Genomic DNA, 19,974 nt, shown 5'->3' with positions numbered 1-19,974 from the left:
AGTCAGACCAGATTCCAAATACTCTTCAAAGACTTCCTTTTTTTTTGGGGGGGGGGAAGGACGGGAGTGAGCCGTCATCTACAGATGGCTGTAGGTTTCTGCTTGCAAACCAGTTCTGCAAAGCAGTACACTTATTGCCTAAGCCATTATAGATAACTCTCAAAATTATTCCTTGAAAGTGGAATTATTTCTGTAATAGTCAAAACAGTGTTGCCTATGATGAAGGAAAAAGAAGAAGCGTTTAGAGAGGAAGAGGATACTTCTCAGGTCCTTACAATATTCAAGTTTTTAATCTGGAGATGGGGAGCAGTGTTAGTGGCAAATGGCATTTCTCTTTACCATGTTTTAAGCTGTATGTGTATACGAGAAGTTTGGTAAGATTCCAATTCTCCCAAAAATTGTGAAACCAAGTTTCATTTATTAATTTGGCCTTTCATCGGTGCGTTACATTTCTAAAACTGTATTCTGCAAGTGTACTCTGAATTAGTGCTAGATTCAAAACACTTAAATATCTACAAAACGGCATGTATGAGTAAATAAATATACAGCAGTTCATACCATAGCACACACTCCTGAAACACAAGCACACGCTAAGGCAGTCCACACAATGTCTCCCAGAAACTATTACATATTGAAACAACCTCTAACTCAGTTTCAGTAAATCAGAAATAATTTATTTCCGTTATTTCCTAAAGTTGCACTTTGTAAAAAGAACTGATTGAATTAAAACAAGCAAATGAGAACAGTATAAATTCCATATAAGAGAAATATCTAATAGAATTAAATGAAAAATTCCAACAAACATCACTGTTCACCTATAATTATTTAATATAAGTGTAAACATCTACTCTAGCAACTAAAGGTAACTATCTCAATGTAGAAATCTCTAACTAAATTCTACAATGTGAACTTTTTACAAATTCAGACACAACTTCTAAAAGGATTGATTTAATGGGCCTCTGGTATATTCTGAAACGTAGCCTGTGATAACACACTTGAAAACGAGCAAAAACAGCAAACTGTTTGAATTATTTACTTTGGGAAAAAAAAACACCCCAAAAGGCACATATCCGGTAAGTGGGAAAGATTTCTTACTGAATAACTTCCTGTAATAAGACTTGATTTCCTATTTTTACACTTTAAAAAACAAACAAACAAACAGACCATTTCTGTGTGAGTGACCCGGTTAGCATTCGATTCAGCAAAATATATATGCTCCTCAGGTTTATATTGATAAGACATGGACTTATAAAGCCAAATAAAGTTAGGCCAATGATTTTTAATCATTACCAAAAGATCCTGGTTGCAGGCACTGCGCAGTAGCCTTTAGTCGATCCAAAACCACATGGCTGCTACACGCTCCGGCAGCAGCAGGCCGGCAGCTGTGGCATTCCCAGGCCACACAATGCAGCTCAGTGGGTACTCACTGTACCAGACCGCCCTGACTGTCCTTGCTTACAAGGCTGAGTAGACTCATAGACTCAACATTTCAATTTTTTCGCTCCATCAAAAGCCCTCCAATTGAGGAAGATAAGAGCAATCAAAGCCAATGTTTCCTGTCGCGCTGCCTGCGTTCTTAAGGCACTGTGCACCCTAACGCACCATCAGAACACAAGAAGCCACTCACACGCAACAGTGATCGCCAACAAGTGACATGATGTGGGGAGGGGGTGGACAGGGACAGACTTCATTGTTTTGTTTGTACTATCAACAGGGAAAAGCTGCACAGAGGTAACTTTTCATTCCAGTTACAATAGCTGATCATCACATAGTCAACATCTTCCTGCCAACCCTAAGGAAAGACAGCATCCTGGCCGCCCGCTACAGAAATCGTACCGGAACTACCATGAGGGTAAGTCAAACAGTATTGTTACTGAGGTTCACTGATGCAGAGTATTCCAACACAAAATGTGTTTAAACATGTCTCTGTGATCAGTGGATGGCTAGGCTATAGACAAGTTCTATTGGAGTTACAGCCATCTCAGTTTTGTTTGAATACATTCAAAAAATGTCCATTCAAAACCACATCTTCTAGCAAGAACCTCTGGGCCAGTTACATTCAAAGCAGAGAAGCCAGCTTAGAAGGTGAGAGCCACTGGACATCCCCTTACAGAAGGGTATCGGGGAGGAGACGAACCAGTCAGGGTGCGATGTAGCAACGATGAAACATACAACTTTCCTCTAGTTCCTAAATGCCCCCCCCCCCCATTATCATGATCCCAATTCTACCTTGCAAGTCTCGCTAGAACAGAGGATGTACACTGGTGCAGATAGGAACCAGAAACATAGGGAATCCAGGGCAGATGATCCCTTTAGGACCAGTGGTGTGAGTGGCGATACTGAGAGGGTGGAGGGAGGGTGGATTGGAAAGGGGGAACTAATTACAAGGATCTACATGTGACCTCCTCCCTGGGGGATGGACAACAGAAAAGTGGGTGAAGAGAGACGTCGGACAGGGAAAGATATGACAAAATAATAATTTATAAATTATCAAGGGTTCATGAGGAAGTGGGGAACGGGGAGGGAGGGGAAAAAATGAGGACCTGATGCCAGGGGCTTAAGTGGAGAGCAAATGCTTTGAGAATGATGAGGACAGTGAATGTACAAATGTGCTTTACACAACTGATGTATGGATTGTGATAAGAATTGTATGAGCCCCTAATAAAATGATTTTTTTAAAAAGAAGAAGGTGATAGCAACTGGTGTTGGGGATTCCAAAAGGGGCATCTTGAGAGCTCTTCTCAAAGGACACAGAAAGACCATGGAGGCTTATTGTAAAAGCATTTAACGAGCAGAAATCTGCAAGGGTGATAAAAAAAAAACCCAGGAAAGTTGTGGTGTGGAATTTATTCCCATCACAACAACGCATCTCCTCATTCCTCCAGAATAGCTAGGGCTGTCCTATGAGAACTTCACCCCAGGGCCCAGATATACAGACTTCTTTTTGTGCCTAAAACTCAAAGAACATTTAAAAAGAACATGATTTGGGCCCCTTGAGAATGCTAACACTCCCATTTTAGTGTGGTGTAAATTGAGCAGAACCAAATACTTTGGGATCGTTTAGAGATGGAAACGCTGGCTTCAGAAGTTTATACTCCTAGATAGAAGATAGGTCAAGAAACAATACCAAATTTTGGTACATTTGTTTTTTAAGAAAAGGGTTCTAGAATTTTGTAACGATACATTTTTCACTTCCCCTAGTATCTGTAGACTCAAGAGGGTCATGACACATTTACTATTCACAACACAAAGACAATACAATCTTTCTTCATCTTGCTGCTAAAAGAATATATCGGAAAGAAACGAGCAGGGCCTTTATGTTAATGGGGGAGGTCCCACTCAGAAGAGGAGGATGAGAAGGAGCACACACCCGTAACCCCTGGCAGAAACTGCTGAATTGATGTCAATTTTGCTATGTATATTCTTTTTTTTGGGGGGGGGGGAATGCAAATTCACTTTATTTTTATTTATTTATTTATTTATAACAATTTATTGGGGCTGATACAATTCTTTACACAGTTCATACATATACATACATCAATTGTATAAAGCACATCTGTACAGTCTTTGCCCTAATCATTTTTTTTTCTCTTTTCTTCTTTTACATTTTATTAGGGACTCCAACAACTCTTACCACAATCCATACATATACGTACATCAATTGTATAAAGCACATCCATACATTCCCTGCCCCAATCATTCTCAAGGCATTTGCTCTCCACTTAAGCCCCTTGCATCAGGTCCTCTTTTCCCCCCCGCCCCTCCCTCCCCTTTCCCCCCTCCCTCATATGCCCTTGGTAATTCATACCTCGTTATTTTGTCATATATTGCCCTATTCGGGGTCTCCCTTCCCCCCTTCTCTGCTGTCCCTCTCCCAGGGAAGAGGTCACATGTGGATCCTTGTAATCAGTTCCCCCTTTCCAACCCACTCACCCTCCACTCTCCCAGCATTGCCCCTCACACCCTTGGTCCTGAAGGTATCATCCACCCTGGATTCCCTGTACCTCCAACCCTCATATGTACCAGTGTACAGCCTCTGTCCTATCCAGCCCTGCAAGGTAGAATTCGGATCATGGTAGTTGGGGGGAGGAAGCATCCAGGATCTGGGGGAAAGCTGTGTTCTTCATCAATACTACCTCACACCCTAGTTAACCCATCTCCTCTCCTAAGCCCCTCTATGAGGGGATCTCCATTGGCCGACACTTGGGCCTTGGGTCTCCACTCTGCACTTCCCCCTTCATTTAATATAATATATATATACACATACATATATACATATACACATATATACACATACATACACACACATATCTTTTTTTTTTTTTTGCATGATGCCTTATATCTGGTCCCTTGGGCACCTCGTGATCGCACTGGCCGGTGTGCTTCTTCCATGTGGGCTTATTTGTTTCTGAGCGAGATGGCCGCTTGTTCACCTTCAAGCCTTTAAGACCCCAGACACTATCTCTTTTGATAGCCGGGCACCATCAGCTTTCTTCACCACATTTGCTTGTGCACCCATTTGTCTTCAGCGATCCTATCATGGAGGTGTGCAGTCAATGATATGATTTTTTGTTCTTTGATGCCTGGTAACTGATCCCTTTGGGACCACTCGATCACACAGGCTGGTGTGTTCTTCCATGTGGACTTTGTTGCTTCTGAGCTAGATGGCCGCTTGTTTATCTTCAAGCCTTTAAGACCCCAGTCACTATCTCTTTTGATAGCCGGGCACCATCAGCTTTCTTCACCACATTTACTTGTTCACACACTTTGGCTCCAGCCGTTGTGTCGGGAGACTGAGGATCATAGAGTTCCAATTTAATAAAAGAAGGTATTCATGCATAGAGGGAGTGTTTGAGTAGAGGCCCAAGGTCCTTCCGCCACCTTAATACTTGACCTATAAATATCGACACAAAGATCTATTTCCCCAACCTCCTATATATATATGCATGTACATGTCTTTGTCTAGACCTCCATGAATGCCCTTTGACTCCTAGCTCTTTCCTCCATCTCCCTTGACCTTCCTCCTGCCCTACTACCATGCTTCATCGCCCCCTGGGCTAGAGTATACCTCTTCTCTAAGCAACCTTACCCTTGATCATTTCCCATCAGGCCTGCCACTCCCCCTTCTCTACCATTTGGGGTCCCATGTTTTTCCCTTGTCCCTGGGTTTGTTAACACCACTTCCTTACCCCCCCTACCCCCCACCCCAAATCCCCCCGGAACTGTCGGTCCCGTTGTTTTTCATCCAGATAGTTCATCCAGCCTGTCCTATTCAGACAGACCTGTGGGGTCACTAACATGCACGAAAACTAGACAGAGGAACACAAAGCGACAGTATACAACCAGACAACAATACAACCAAAACAAACCACTGAAAAAGAACAGAACAAAACAGTTCACAAGAGAAAAGCTTGTAGTTAGTTCAGGGATCGTTTGCTGGCCCTTAGGAGCGTTTTCCAGTCCAGTCTGTTGGGGCACCACGCCCTGGCCCCAAAGTCCGCTTTCAGCATTCCCTGGGGACCTTGCCACTCCATTCCCTTGCTGTTCCGCTGCACTCCCCCAGTGCATTGCCTCGGTGTGGTGGGATCAGGTCAGGTGCAATTCCCACACTGTGTCTCCGGTGCTGTCCCCTGTATCGCCCTTAGTCACTGAGGGGCATCATGTCTCATAGTAGGGCCAGCCATGTTGTTCTCTCTGTGGACTGACTGCTCTACTCAGGAACATCATCATCACGGCCTGGTGGGCCAGGCTGTGCTCCACTCTCTCCTCCTGCCCCTTCATCTGCTCCCGTGTGCTCTGATCAAATATGTCCATCTCCCATAGCTGCAGGGTCAATGTCGTCCTTTGGAACAAGTTCTTTTCGGGGGAGGGGCAGGAAGCTATGTATATTCCTAACAATACAATGAACCATTTCATGAACTTTTTGAAGTCTTCAGATACACAACAAAGTTACTGAACCAAATTTGGTACTGATCCGGGTAGACCCTATGAAATAGAGGCTCATACAGTTTCTCTCTCACTGGAATTTAGAGTTGAAATCCACAAAGAGCCAGTTCAGCTCTGAAGGGAGAATTCTAACTGTAACATACAAACTTAAGTCAGTTGGAACGGACTTTTGCAATGTGCAGCCACAGAAGCAACAGTGGTTGTGCTCTTCCATTCAGACAGAGAAGCTATTTGCAGAATGGCAAACAAAGACAATCTACAGAGCCTGAGAAATGAGGAAACTGTGGTGAAGTGAAAAATTGGTTAGTACGGTTCTTCCATCCACAGACATTGTAGTTCCTGCCCATTTACTGGGTGAGACCGTGCAAAGAGGGTGTAGAAGACTCTAGCTCATACACTGGTTGGTTTCGTCCTTGCTGAGAAAGCCATCTCAGAAACAAGTACCGAGAATCCGTACCAAGAGAATGGAGCCACCAAGGGAACACATGCAGGATCCCTGCCTCGGGTGGAGGAAGCAATAGAGGAGTCACATTAGAACAAAGCAGCGAGCCACACTGCTGAGCCCATGGAACGGTGAGGATGTGCCGCAAGAGGACTTTATGGGCCATGCAAACAGAGGGCTGACGGTGTGAACGTGGACTGGAGGGAGATGTGAGTGCTGCCTACCACGAGGCACTACTGAGGACCAGTGACTAGCTAATGCTTTCTGACTCTAGCTTATAGTAGCCTGGTAACGTCCCTAAAAAACCACCATAGCTGTTAGCACTGGCAGTGAGTACTGTGTGGTCACTGCAAGGAATTATTAAAGCCCGCAGAGTAGAAGACTGTAGGAGAAATAGTTGGTGTCAGAATAGGGTTACAGAAGGATGGAGGGTAGAGGCCTGCCTGACTTCGGCCGTGGGGCAATAAAGAGGCCTCGCTGGTGTGGAGTTGGATTCTCCTCCTTTGTGTAAACACAGGGGGTCAGATCTGCTACCACGTCATTTCCTCAGAGAGAGAGACTGCCTTCTGGATCCTTGACAACTTTCCAGTCTCTTCCTCGGCCTCACTATCTCCCCCTCACTTGTAGTCACACATTCGTAGTTTTTCTTCGGCTATATGAATTCATTGCTTCTCTGCAGCTAAAGGGTACCAATAAAGGGACAGAAAATTATGAAAGGTGCAAAAACAGTCTTATATCAAAAAAGAAAACACAAGAGTTTCTAAACAACCAATCTAATGCTCAACCTTGCTTTAAAGTCATAATAAATAATCAGACAGTTGTGTCTTCTTATTAAAAGAAAATGATGCAGAATCTGACCTTTGTCTCTTCTATCCGCACCGCATCCAGCAGGTAATGAAGGAGCTCCTGGCTGTCCTGCTGTTGGCAGCCTTTAAATCGAGGGGCCCTGTGATTTAAGTCAGAAAGGAAAGAAGACAACAACTAAAAAAGAGTACTTTCATGTGGGTATGCAGTAGCACTACTCTTTTAAAACACTGAGATAATACACATTTGAAAATTCAACTTAAAACTTTTTTCAATTAGAAAGATTAATTGTGATTACCATTCTAAACAAGAAAAAAATTTAAGTACGTGCAGAGAATATTTTGTCCAACATTTATAAAGCAATCACACAAGGAAATTCACAAAGCAAGTCCTCTAATCCCCAAGTAACCATGGATGTACTATTCCCTCCCTTGCGCATGAGGGCGTGGAGGGATTCTCCAAGGACTTTGTAAGGACACACAGCGAGCCAACGGAACAAAGGGCACTGGAGGCTAAACTAAGAACACACCGCACTCCATTAGTTTCCTGTATCAAATAACCAAGAGAGGCTAACGGTCAATCATGTTAGAGCACAGGACTATAAATTAGCATCTCAGTGGAGGTAACTTAGGCAAGGCTTTGACCATTAGATTTCTTGTGTATTTATTAAATGAAAGGACCGGGTGCTGTGCACAGAGGTACTGACACAGCACATATTTAGTTGAGCTCAGTAATTTTCAAGATAAATAAATAAACCCCCGTCTTACCCTACGCACAAAAATCAATTCGACAAAGATGAAAGTCCTGCACTGATGTGGGACCTCGAATGGGGCTGCTGCTGTGGATCCAGTGTGGCGGGCCCTCAAAAGGTGGAATGTGAAGCTCACGTGACCCGGTAGTCTCACTGACAGGCATACACCAGAAAAGGAAAGACAAGAACACAAACAGAAAACTGCAGACTGGTGGTCACTGGAGCACTTTTCACACAAGCCAAAAGGCAGAAACAACCAACATGTCCACCTACAGATGAGTGGAACCACAGAATGTGGTGAATGCACTCACATTGGACTATCACTCGGCAGTGAAGTGCCGACATGCCCTAACATGGAGGAAAGCGTCCTGCTGAGCAAAACAGGCCAGTCAAAAAGAAGAAAATTATTTCATTGATAAGACCAAATCAAACTCATTTTGTCTCACGTATATGACCAAAACAAACTCACCAAGTTTTTTCTGACTCACAAAGACCATAGGACAGGACAGAACTTCCCTGTGGGTTTCTGACACTGTAACTCTTTATAGGTATAGAAAGCCTTATCTTTCTCCTGAGGAGTGAGAAGTGCCTGGTGGTTTTGAACTGCTAACCTTGGGTGCAGCCCAACCTGTAACCCACAGTGATCCAGCACCTCTACTTCGAAGCGCTCATATGTTCTCGTGACGTTTCAATAATGTGTCCATCAACAGGACAATGAATGTTGTTGTGTGCTGTTTTCAACTCCGAAATCCCATGTGATCGAGCAGAACTGCCCCATTGGGTTTTCTTCACTGTAATCTTTACAGAAACCGAGTGTCTGGTCTATCACTCGTGCAGTCATTGGGTGAGTTTAAACATATGCACACCCAGGGCTCCTTTGAGGACAATTGGGGAACTAGGATATGTTCGTCCTGTGATTAATAGACTAGACGTTGTCCTAAGGGAAAAATCAAGTATGTAGAGTAGATATCCCATTATCTATCATTAATTTTGAAAATTTAACAACAGCAAAAACAGAAAGACAGCCATAATGTTGATTCTAAACCACAGAGAAAGAGGGCTTCTGAGACTGCAGACCTTTATGGGAAGAGACACAGCCTCATCTTTCTCTCAAGGTGTACTGGCTGATGATACAGCTAGCAGCCTAACCACAGCACCAACAGAGGTCCGTTTTGAAAATTTAAATAAGAATTTTAATTATAGCATATATTTATCGACTGCTTACTATATGCCGAAGGAGTCCTAGTGGTATAGTGGTGATGCATTGGGCTGCGAACCCCATGGTGGGCAGTTCGAAACCACAAGCAGCTCGGAGGGAGGACTGGGCTTTCTACTCCTGTAAACAGTTAGTCTCAGCAACCCACCGGGGGTCGATATGAGACAGCATGGACTCGATGGGAGCGAGTCTGGTTTAGTTTTCTATTTGCACAAAGTGTTACAGCCTCGGAAACTCACAGCACCAGCTCTTCCCTGTTGTCCAGGCTCACAATGAGACGGCACTGACTCGAGGGCAGTGAGTGTGGTTTCAGTTGGTTACTATATGCCCAGCAGTGTGCTGTGTTCACCACGGTTATCTCACTTACTCTCTACAGGACCTATGAAGTTCTACTATTTCAGTCTTTGTAAAGATGAGGAAAATGTGAAAAGATAGATCATTTTTCCACGCTCACAGAGCTATGCCCCATCTCACAGAACTCACTTTAGGCTGTGTGGTCTACTGCAGAAAACTCAGTCCCTGAAAACTGCACCGAGTATACAGTTCTGCTCACGCTTACGCGGGGCCACCACAATCACGCAGAGAGGCTTTGCAGGGGCTTATACTATACTGTACTTCCACTCTATCAAGGTATATGGTGTAACACAGAATATCGTAAAATCAGGATTAAATGCCCTTGAATAACATTGTTTAGCAAACATTTTGTTGGGCTGATTACTTTTTCTTGTGGACAAAACCCAGTGAGAGCACAGCATATCAAATACTAGTTAGCAACATGAGGGAGTAAAGGAAGCAAATGAAGGGTTTGAATGGGCGGGAAAGCAGAGTCACTCCACAGCCTCTCTGACCCTTGTGCCCAGGTCACCAGTGCTGAAGTCGATCTCCTGGTTTGGCAACGCAATGCTTACGCTAGATAGGATCACTGGAGGAAGCCGAGTAAAGGGTACAGGGGAAGTTGTACTATTTTTTTGGTAACTTATTTTAAAATTATTTCCAAATAAAAGGTTATTTCTTAAAAATAGGCTTAAAGAAAGTTGAAGCACTACCCCCCAAGGAATATTCATCACAGGTGGGCTGATAATTACCATTAACAAAGAAACTTCAAGAGATGGGTTCAACATCCCTAAGTCAATCAAGGTATACACAAAACAATACCCAGATATGCACAGAGATACAGTCTCAAAGTAATTATGCCAAGTGAGAGAAGGCACAGACAAGCAAAGCGTACTAGCAGCTAATTCAAAATGCTGGAAACTGAAACCACATCAACAGTGAGAAAAGTAGGGAACTGGCAACCAGGGGCAAGCGGTTCAGAGGGAAGGGCCAGAGGAAACAAGTATGTTTCCTTGGTGGGTATGTAACAAATGAGGCAATGGTTTCAATGAATCTACCTGCCAAAACTTAGCCAGCTGCTCATGCTGAATATGTGCAGTTCATTGTAAGTGAAGCATACCTGAATAAAGCCATAAAGAATATCCATGAACATAATTCATAAAATCAACAGACCAAAGAAAGAAAAACACGATTATTTCAATAAATGCAGAAAAGTATTTGACAAAACCCAACAACCGATTCCTGATAACGTTCAAAACACCTGTCACTGATCATAATTCCCTAAATCTGCTAGGCAGAGCATCTTTAAAGTTAAAAACATGTATCTACAGCTATCATACAAAATGTGTTCAAATGAACAATCTCCCCTTAAGACGGAGAACAGAGCCGCCCACTTCCTCACAGCAACAGCACACGGGAGGGCCTCACCGGATGATACAAAGTAAGAAACCTACAAAAGGGTCCAGATTGGACAGGAAGAAATTAAAGGCTCTTCAGTCACCAACGTCACTGTCTCCATACAAAAGTTCTCAAATCTACATGAGACGACTAGAACTAGCAAGTTAAGCTGAACAAGGTAGTAAGAAACAAAATCAAGACCCCCAAATCATGAATTTTGGGGAATAAATCTGAAACATAGGTGCAGGGCTTGCATGCTGAAACATACAAACACGGATGAGTAGTAAGACAGGAGTGTTTTGTAACTCCTGGTTATTTACATTTAAAAGGTAAATGCACCCACTTTTGACAAAGCTGACTAAAGAGAACTTTAGGGGAGAGTGGTCCTTTCTCAGTCTCCTTCATGGTGTGAAGAAACAGGAACAAGGCTGAGGTCAGTGGCCCAGGGCTTGAAAGTTCTACCATTAATGGATCCTGCAAAAAACATGATCAACTCTGAGTCAGAAATACTAAGTAGCACTAAGAAAAATCTAACCGTGATACTTTGTTTAAGTGATGGCAGTTACCTTGACTCATGTGTATTAAGAACCTTTATTAATATATTAAAAATAGGAAATATTAAATGTGTTATCTTGAAAAACTCATATTTTAACATTCTTTCCCTTCAATTTATAAACCTATTCCATAAGCATGGAATCATTGCTCTTTAATTATTTTTAATAATTCCTTAATGTACTTTATCACAAGTAAAATTATTGATCAACTTTGCCTTTATAGAACTTAATAAATTAGATTTATTAGAAAAACTCATGTTATTTTCTCCCAAATATTTTACCAATAGGAAATTATCTAAGATTATTATTTTGAAATAAGCACTAGATCTTATTTTTAATTGTTTTCAATATAATACACAAACTTTGTGCAGACACACACACACACACACACACACACACACATAAAACAGCTGTGTTTTTTTTTAACCATTTTATTGGGGGTTTGTACAACTCTTATCACAATCCATACATACATGCTCTGTGTCAAGCACATTTGTACATTTGTTGCCATCATCATTCTCAAAACATTTGCTTTCCACTTGAGCCCTTGGTATCAGCTCCTCATTTTTTCCATCTCCACACCCCCAAAACAGCTCTATTTTTAACAAAAATCATTATTACTAGTGTTGATACCTTCCAAGCACAGATGACCAGGAACACAGCTACTGCTGAACAAGTTGGGTTCATTACTCATTGCAAAGAGGGAAAAGACACACCACGGGGTGTCAAAGTTAGAGGGCATTTAAAAGACCCTCTTCACAGGATTTGGGGTCTGAGAGATTTGTGGCGGGACCATAGAAACAGATTCTTTCTAGACTGGCTGTGGTCAGAAAATGAAGGTAATTCTGCGACTGAGCATCTCACTAAATCTTCCCTGTGAGAGAAAACTAGAAAAAGCTGTAACTGCCAAAGGAAAAAAAATGGTTCAATGATAATACTGAGAACGGACAGTGGGGATGAGAGTTGCTGAGCATGACGAATGCAATCAATGTCACGGAATTGTACATGGAGCAATGCTGAAGTGGAAACGTTTGAGATACAGACATAAAGCTGTCATAATTTAAAAAAAATAGTAGTAGTATTTAGAAGGAGGGAGCTACTCCATGTGGCAGCGAGGGGTCTTTGGAACTTTGTGGGTGGCAGATTGACCTGGTTTCTGTCTGTGTCTCCTGGTCTTGTTTGATCATCGCCTCTGGATGAGGAACCTAGCCTGTGGGCAGTGTCCTGAGAGACTCGGCATAGCCAGAGAGCAGCAGGCTCTCACTGGGAGTGCCAGGCCAGCCTCTGAATACCAGTGGTTACTCCTTTTTTTTTTTTTTTCCAATCCTTCCTCACCAGCTTAAAAACCACGACCAGATTAGGCTCCCCAAACCTTTAGTTGCCCACTATTAAATTAAATTGGCCTTTAAGGAAAAACAAGCAATATGTATGCAACTGCTATCAGTACTATAAAATAGGTTCTAGATATTTTCAACAAAAGACAAACTTCATTTGTTTTTTCCTAGTATGTTTGTTTGTTTCAATATTTTGTATTTTTTTATCTTTGGTAGGTTGGAACTATTAAAGCTTCTTAAAATTATGTTTTTCAAAGTTTGAAAATTGATTATTTTCACAAATTCTTACAAATTTTTGTTTTTAAAATGTCATTCAACTTCCATACCATTTGACAGTTCTGATCATCAGGATGGGACCATTTCAGAAGCATCAGTGTTTCAACTGAAAAGATCAACTGTCTAGACAGTTTGACTTCTTACTCACCAGTTGACAGTCTGAAGAAGGAAAGATCTTTAATTTTGTACCATTTTCTTTGATCTCATTCATTAATTCAGTAAGAATGTAAGTCTGTGCCAAGTTCTAAAATAAAACAAAAGTCATCTCTTGATTTAGTAACGTCTCTGGTTTCAAATAATATAATATAAAAGCTTCACATTTCAGTTAGCTTCGCAGTATCAGTTAGCAGCCCAATGCCTAACCACTACGCCTGAGGGTCACATTTCATTTAGCAAAGCAATAATCTACTTAAGAAAATATTGAAAATGTTAGTCAAATGCATATTGTGTGTAGTATATGTCACTATTCATGATAAAACCAATCAGAAGCACTATGGGAAAAGAAGAAAGACACATATACAGATGATGGCTAAGATGGCCAAAACAAATGAAAAGACACACAGAGATAGATAAACTTCTAAAGGAACATATAATGTTCACTTGATAGTCTACAGATAAGCCAATAAACGTGCAAATATAAGACAAAAGTGGTAGTCCTCTTGAAGATGCATGAATTTTTCAGTTTAAGCCCGTGGTTCTCATCCTAGAGCTTTATATCAGAATCATTTGTGGCTTCGAACAAAACCAAAATCAAGGACACTGTCAATGCTTAGTGGTTCTGCATTGGGCTGATAAATGCAGGTAAGCAGTTCTAAACCACCAGCCAGCTTCACATGGGAAGGATGAGGCTTTCTACTCCTGATCAGGCTCAGAGACTCACAGGGTCGTTATAAGTCAACAGTGATGGCAGTGGAAGCGATGGCCCGGAGGCTGGTGGTGGAGGGGAGTGACCGACAATGTTCTGTAACATAAACTGACAGTGTTGTCTCTAAGGTGAGCCAGAGACAGATATAACCACAGCTGCATGAATGGATATTGGACTTGCACTTAACTCTAGCTCCAATCTAAGGGCAATTAATTCTTATGATATGGTCCTGCTTGGTGCTCACCCTCATGAAGAGATCATTGAAAATGTGGGTGCTACAGAAAAAGTGTGGTGAAGAAACCAGCTGGTGCACAGCTAGCAGATGTAATAACATCTGGGGTCCTTAAGGCTTGTTTTCAACCAAGCAGCCATCTAAATGAGGCATCAACTAAGTCCACATGGAAGAAGCCCACGAGCCTGTGTGTGATCCAAGGATTGTAAACAATATAATCCAAATCTAAAGCAGGGAACGGCATCAGAGCTTACACTGTGAACACCTGGTTTGCAGAAGGTTATGGATGACAGTAGAGGCCCCAGTTCCATTTGCAGGTCCACACATGGACTTAACCTCTAGTGAATCCCCTCTGATCATAGTTGAAGGATGTGAATAGGTCTGTGATCAGACAGAGAGGATTGTAAAGTCCATGCAGACATAGGTCAAAATGTAACATCATTTGATCTCCCTTTAGAACCATTTTAAAGTTGCTTCGGTTTAAAAGAAAAGAAAGGAAAGTGCAGGTGAAATGCACATGGATTAAACCCCTGAAGAACCCTCTGGGACCCTGGACCAGAGATGTGAATAGCCTTGCTAAATGCAGAGTACACAGGAAAGGGGTCACTGCAGATGCAGTCAGGTTACAACTCAGCACTCTATCACTTGATCTTCCTTATGATCCATTGCAATTTGTTCTAGTTTGTAATATTTTGTTTTGCTTTCAATTGAGGTTTTTATCCATTCTACTTTTTATTGTTGTTAGTTTTGCTTTTAAATGTTTTTCAGTGTGTATGAATTCCAAGAAAAGTAAGTCCATAGAGACAGTAATGGGACGAATGGTCCTTACGGGTAAGGCAGGGGAGGTTGTGGACTAATGGAATAATGACGCTGAGGACAAGAATGAAGGAAAGGGTCTGAAACGGATTGTGGTGAGGGCTGTACAACTTTTCGTGATGTAACTGAACTATTGAATTGCATATGTGAATTACGTCCTAATAAAACTGTTGGGAGGAAAAAAAATCAAAACCCAAGATCTAACCCTAGATTTTCCAAACCTGAAAACTATAGACATAGAAAGAGGTATCTTTGTTTTCTAAGTTCCACATATGATCATTATTAACTCCAAAAGCTCAACTCCAAAGGTTTTTCCTGATCAACCAGCAAGAAAGAGTCTAGGAAAGCTGAGCAGACTGACATCATCATGAGAGGGGGACAGAGGAGGCAGCATCCATTCCCCCAAGCAAGAAAACGACTAAGCTGTTGTACTCGAAAAATGATCGAATTCCTATTTTGTTCACAGTAATATATTAGATGATAGATACACAGTAAGAATTTAAGAACCAGATAATGACATGACTACCAGTAGAGTCTGTGAGATTCCAGAAAGTGAAAACATCTATCTGTTGAGACACCTTTCACCAAAACTCATTTTCCACAAGGTGTCCTGTGTTAGAGGGAATCAGAGCTACCAAATACCAAATAAACGATAAATGAATTAAGATATATTTTTAAATTTCACAGAGCTTTCTGATGGTGACTCTTACCTGCATGACCGCATTAAAAAAGCACGTATTTCCTAAATTTGTCATTCCTTTCACAGTTGTTACGCTGCTGCCTTTTCTTCCTGTCCTCATTTCACCCGTTTCACATTTTTCTTCACAAAGTTTTATTATCCTAGAAAATGGACCTATGAGTTAGAGAAAATATAGCTGGTATGAGATATAAAATTAAATATACATCATTTGGCATAATTCATATGTTTCCCCTTTAATCGGTGTTCTTGACAAACAGGCGAACACAAGTATATCCGTTTCCTATCTTATTGTTAAAGCAATTAATTTAACTTTATTTGAATACAACAATCCACACCTTACAGCATACACAAAATAAAATCTAGATGAATTTAAAAATTAAATGTAAATGAATAAAGTCATAAAACAAGTAGAAAAGACCCAAATCTTAGTTTCAAAGTACTGTTCATTCCTCCATAAAAGGAACGAAGGCTCTGAAGAAAAGGCTGCCTTTGGGTCTGAAGCGATGAAGACATGAAAGCAGCCTTAAGGTTGTTGGACCAGCGCATAAAGAACGCTCGAACAGTGATGCAGGTAGACCAAGATGCACGAGACGCTCAGGGCACAGGCTCCCACAGTCCTGCCCTGGGGCAAGGTGGCCATCAAAATAAGGAGAGGGGCAGTGTATCACTCACTGAAGCAAATGAAAATCTGAACTGATAATAAATGAGCAAGAGAGAAACTCAAATGCAAACACATTCAGTAAAATAACTCACCTGTGTTCTTCAAAAATGCCAATGGCATGAAAGACAGGGAAAGGATGAGGAGCTAGTCTAGATTACAGAGACATGAGAAATCACAGGTGCAAACGGTTAATGTGCTCAGCTATTAGTAGCAAGGGTGGAGGTGTGCGTATAGCAGAGATACCTAGTACCTAGCAAGAAAGGTCTGGTAACCCACGCCCACAAAATCAGCCATTGGAAGCCCCATACAGTATAGTCTTACTCTGCTACACACGAGGTATCCATGAGTCAGAATCAAACCGCAGCTATGAAGGAGACACCACAGTTAAATGAGATTAATTTTCAATACCTACTGCCTTGCTTTGCTAATTAATTTCAAAATATTTGGCTGTCTCATCTCTCCATTGAGAATTTATGATGTCAGATAAGGTACTTCCACAGGAGTGGGATGCTAGGAAGAATAGATATTATGAAAGTTTAATATTAAAAATAAAACAACTGTGAGATGAAATAGCAGGTTTTAATAGAATCTTAGCCCTCTGCAGTAAGACAGAACAGCATTAGAGCAGTTGACTCAGTGGGGGTGTGTTGGGATGGGGGATGTCACTGCTGTGTGGGCAAGACCAGAGGGAAAACGCCGCAAGAACATTTGTTCTCAGGCAGGGGCGCACTAATATCACTTATATCCTGCTGGCTCAAGTGAAGCTAGACTTCACACCTGCAACTTTGCCAAAGAAAAGACATCGAGATATGGGCCCCAATAGCAATTAAGTAGGGTGAGAGGCAAGTCTCTGGGAAAAGGGCCTCTTGCTTGGTAAAGAGGAGGGGCAGTGGAAAGAGGAAGCTCCCCAAGAAGAGGTGACCTGGTGGCTGCAACAATGGGCGTGCACGTCACAATGGAGAGGATGGAGAAGCCTGTTTCACACGGGGCCACTACAAGCAGCACCCGCTCCACGGCACCCAGAACAGCCTGAAGAGGAATGCCTCTCTCTGAAGCGAGGGATGGGGAGCAGGAGGCGCAGGCAGCCTCCGCCTTTTATTGGTGGCCCTGTAGGATCCTACCCGGCTGAACCGCCCCAGTGAGTACCTCTTTACTGGAGTAGAAAGCCTGCTTTCTCCTGCGGAGCGACTGGTGGCTTTCAACTGCTGCCCTTGTAGACAGCAGCCCAACACGCAAACACTCATCCCTTAACAGAGAGCCGTGTGTCAGTGAACCAGGGAAGATTTCCATGAAAAAACCAAACCCATTTCTAATCTTCCAGAAAATTTAGAAACTACTGCCCAGGGCAAATGGCACACGCAGCAAGTTTGTCATTGCCACGAGAAAACAGCAGCCAGGTTTCAAAGTTAATCTTGTTCTAGAATAGCAAAAACTGCCAGTTCCAAGTAATTGTCACTATGGAGCTCATTCTGAAAGGCTAATGATATCTATTCCATGGGGTTCTCATAAGGATGAAGTAAGTAGTGTTGATGAAGTGCCTGGAACAGCAGTTGTCACAGCCCGTGTTGTTAAGGTGCGACACTGAGTTGATTTCAACTCACAGAAACCCTACAGGACAGCATACAATTGGCCCAAGTGGTCTTTACCGGCCTGTCTCAGACATTCTACGGCCGACCTTTCAGCTCGCAGTCCCAAGCACAATCACTGGACCACCAGAGTCTCCCAAATCATCAGTGCCTACATCAATCCTTTATGCCCATTGTTTATTGCTCACGTTATCTTGCTTGACTCATCCCCTCCAGATACCCTTTATATAGGTCCTCTGAGCGCTGCCTTCTCAAAATCATTCCTTATTTCCAAAAGCTGGGCTTTCTCATTGTTAATACAAGTTTAAGCTTTCGCATTGCTTTTGTGGTCTTAATTTCTTGGCTTTCCTTTTAAACAAGTGGAAACAGTCACTGATTAAAAAAAAAAAAAAGAGGACACTGGTAGCCTCCTCTAAAATGCTTCCTTCAATAAGTAAATCTATTGCATGGGGAAAAACCCTATCTTCCTCACTTTTCTTCGATTCTACGCTCCTGTGCTGCAGTATTTTTCATAAACCCTTCTACTTGCCCCCCTTCCCCCCTTTTAATTCCTGTTTGCCTCGTCTTGAAAAGCTGCTGGTTGTTACCAGATGCCTACTGCTATCCAGAGTGAGGTTTGTTTTGTTTTCTTAATGATCAGTCCTAAGATGGCAAGTCAATGCAGCAACATGAACAAGATAGGTCTCATTTTCAGCCCTCCATATTTCAAAATGGGTGATAGTGAACAGCTAAGCGGTAAAGGCCAGGGCCATCAATGAAGCAGGTCACTGAGGTGGTGAGGCCAGGCATGGCTGGGGGGGGGGGGGTAGGAATGAGGAGGAGAGGCCAGACAGTTTTCAAGTCTGCAAGTGAATATCAAAGTCAAAGCCAAAGCCAGTGAGTGTTTAAGCAGCACTACACAAACAGGAGAAAGCTGCCTTGGAGCCACGCTGGGTTTGCATTGAAAGCAGCCTACCTCCCCCTTATTCCTGAGATTCTGATTAGAGAACACAATAGGCAGGCTCCAACCCTGATTATGCTGATTGCTGTCAGATCATGGTTGAGCAAAGTTTGGAGATGGAAGAGCCAATCCTATCCCTCACAATTATTTAAAAATTTAAGATCCATACATATTTTCACAAATGAAATCACCATTACCTGAATAATATCCTTTAAATTTTTTCAAATTTACTTCAGTGTCACGTGTGTATACCAAAGAACCACATATAGCTAGCTGGCTAGCGAGGCAGTTTGCTGAACTCCACACTAGATGGTTTCATGGGAATTTTATGATAAAAGAATACTTAAAATTCAAGCATTTTCCCATCTTCTTAGGCAAGGCTGTTATTCAGATCGCTGCCTTATGCTTACAAAATTTACTCTCCAAGAAGTTAACTTATTTGCCCAATGCAAATCTTCTTTCTGATTTACCGCCTAAATTCTCTTCCGTGACCTGTGTCCAACCAGAACAAGAAATAACAAATCTATTGATCTGCGTTACCTACTACCCTGAACAAACCTGACTCTTCAGAGGTGTACCCATTAGTTAACACTCTTTAACAAGGGTGCTCATCCAACTTTAACGAGATGGCATCTTCGATTGGCTTCAAAATAATTGAAGGAGAGGGGAAAAAAGCAGGTAAAAATAAAACGAATGCATGATTGCCCAAGAGTTTAAGGTGAGGATGAATCTATGAAGGTCCATTATCCTTTTTTTATCTATATTTATCTGTTTGAAATAACCTAAAAGGTTTTTTTTAATCACAAAAATATAAAAAGAGAATGGTTGGAGAAACATGAACTATATTACACTAATTACACATATGCAATTCATTTAGGAATATAGTTCCAGAAATAAAGTATACTTTAGTCTTGCAAGGACAAACACGTTAAAACTTGTATCAATAATTTACATCTCCATTTTTCCATCTGTTTTCAAAACATCTGGGATAGCATTCTAAAGTAAATAATGTTCACAGGACCATCTGGACAAAACTGCAGGCAAAAAGGGAAGAAACATATGGAAAAGATTTTCCCCTTCCCTGCAGCAGTAAGGGATAACAAATGTTGAACCTGGAGAG

General features: G+C 41.9%; 1 protein-coding gene across 6 annotated transcripts in view; it reads right to left on the bottom strand.

The window, feature by feature from the left end:
* The window catches only part of USP45 (ubiquitin specific peptidase 45), an 81,806-nt gene that overhangs the window by 31,155 nt on the left and 30,677 nt on the right, over positions 1 to 19,974 (bottom strand). For 4 of the 6 annotated variants that reach the window (XM_075554736.1, XM_075554737.1, XM_075554740.1 and 1 more), the window contains exons 6-9: positions 15,678 to 15,820; positions 13,203 to 13,298; positions 11,234 to 11,364; positions 7,247 to 7,334 (exon numbers count right to left, since the gene is read on the bottom strand). In XM_075554736.1, the coding sequence (XP_075410851.1) occupies positions 7,247 to 7,334; positions 11,234 to 11,364; positions 13,203 to 13,298; positions 15,678 to 15,820 (458 nt within the window). Of the gene's footprint in view, positions 1 to 5,335; positions 7,068 to 7,246; positions 7,335 to 11,233; positions 11,365 to 13,202; positions 13,299 to 15,677; positions 15,821 to 19,974 lie in introns of those variants that run through there. The other 2 variants (XM_075554741.1, XM_075554738.1) reach the window with 2 other exon arrangements.

Source organism: Tenrec ecaudatus, chromosome 7 (assembly GCF_050624435.1).
Source record: "Tenrec ecaudatus isolate mTenEca1 chromosome 7, mTenEca1.hap1, whole genome shotgun sequence".
In the NCBI taxonomy this organism is placed as follows: domain Eukaryota; kingdom Metazoa; phylum Chordata; class Mammalia; order Afrosoricida; family Tenrecidae; genus Tenrec; species Tenrec ecaudatus.
The sequence above is the reverse complement of the archived record's forward strand: the minus strand, read 5'-3'. Positions and strand labels throughout refer to the sequence as shown.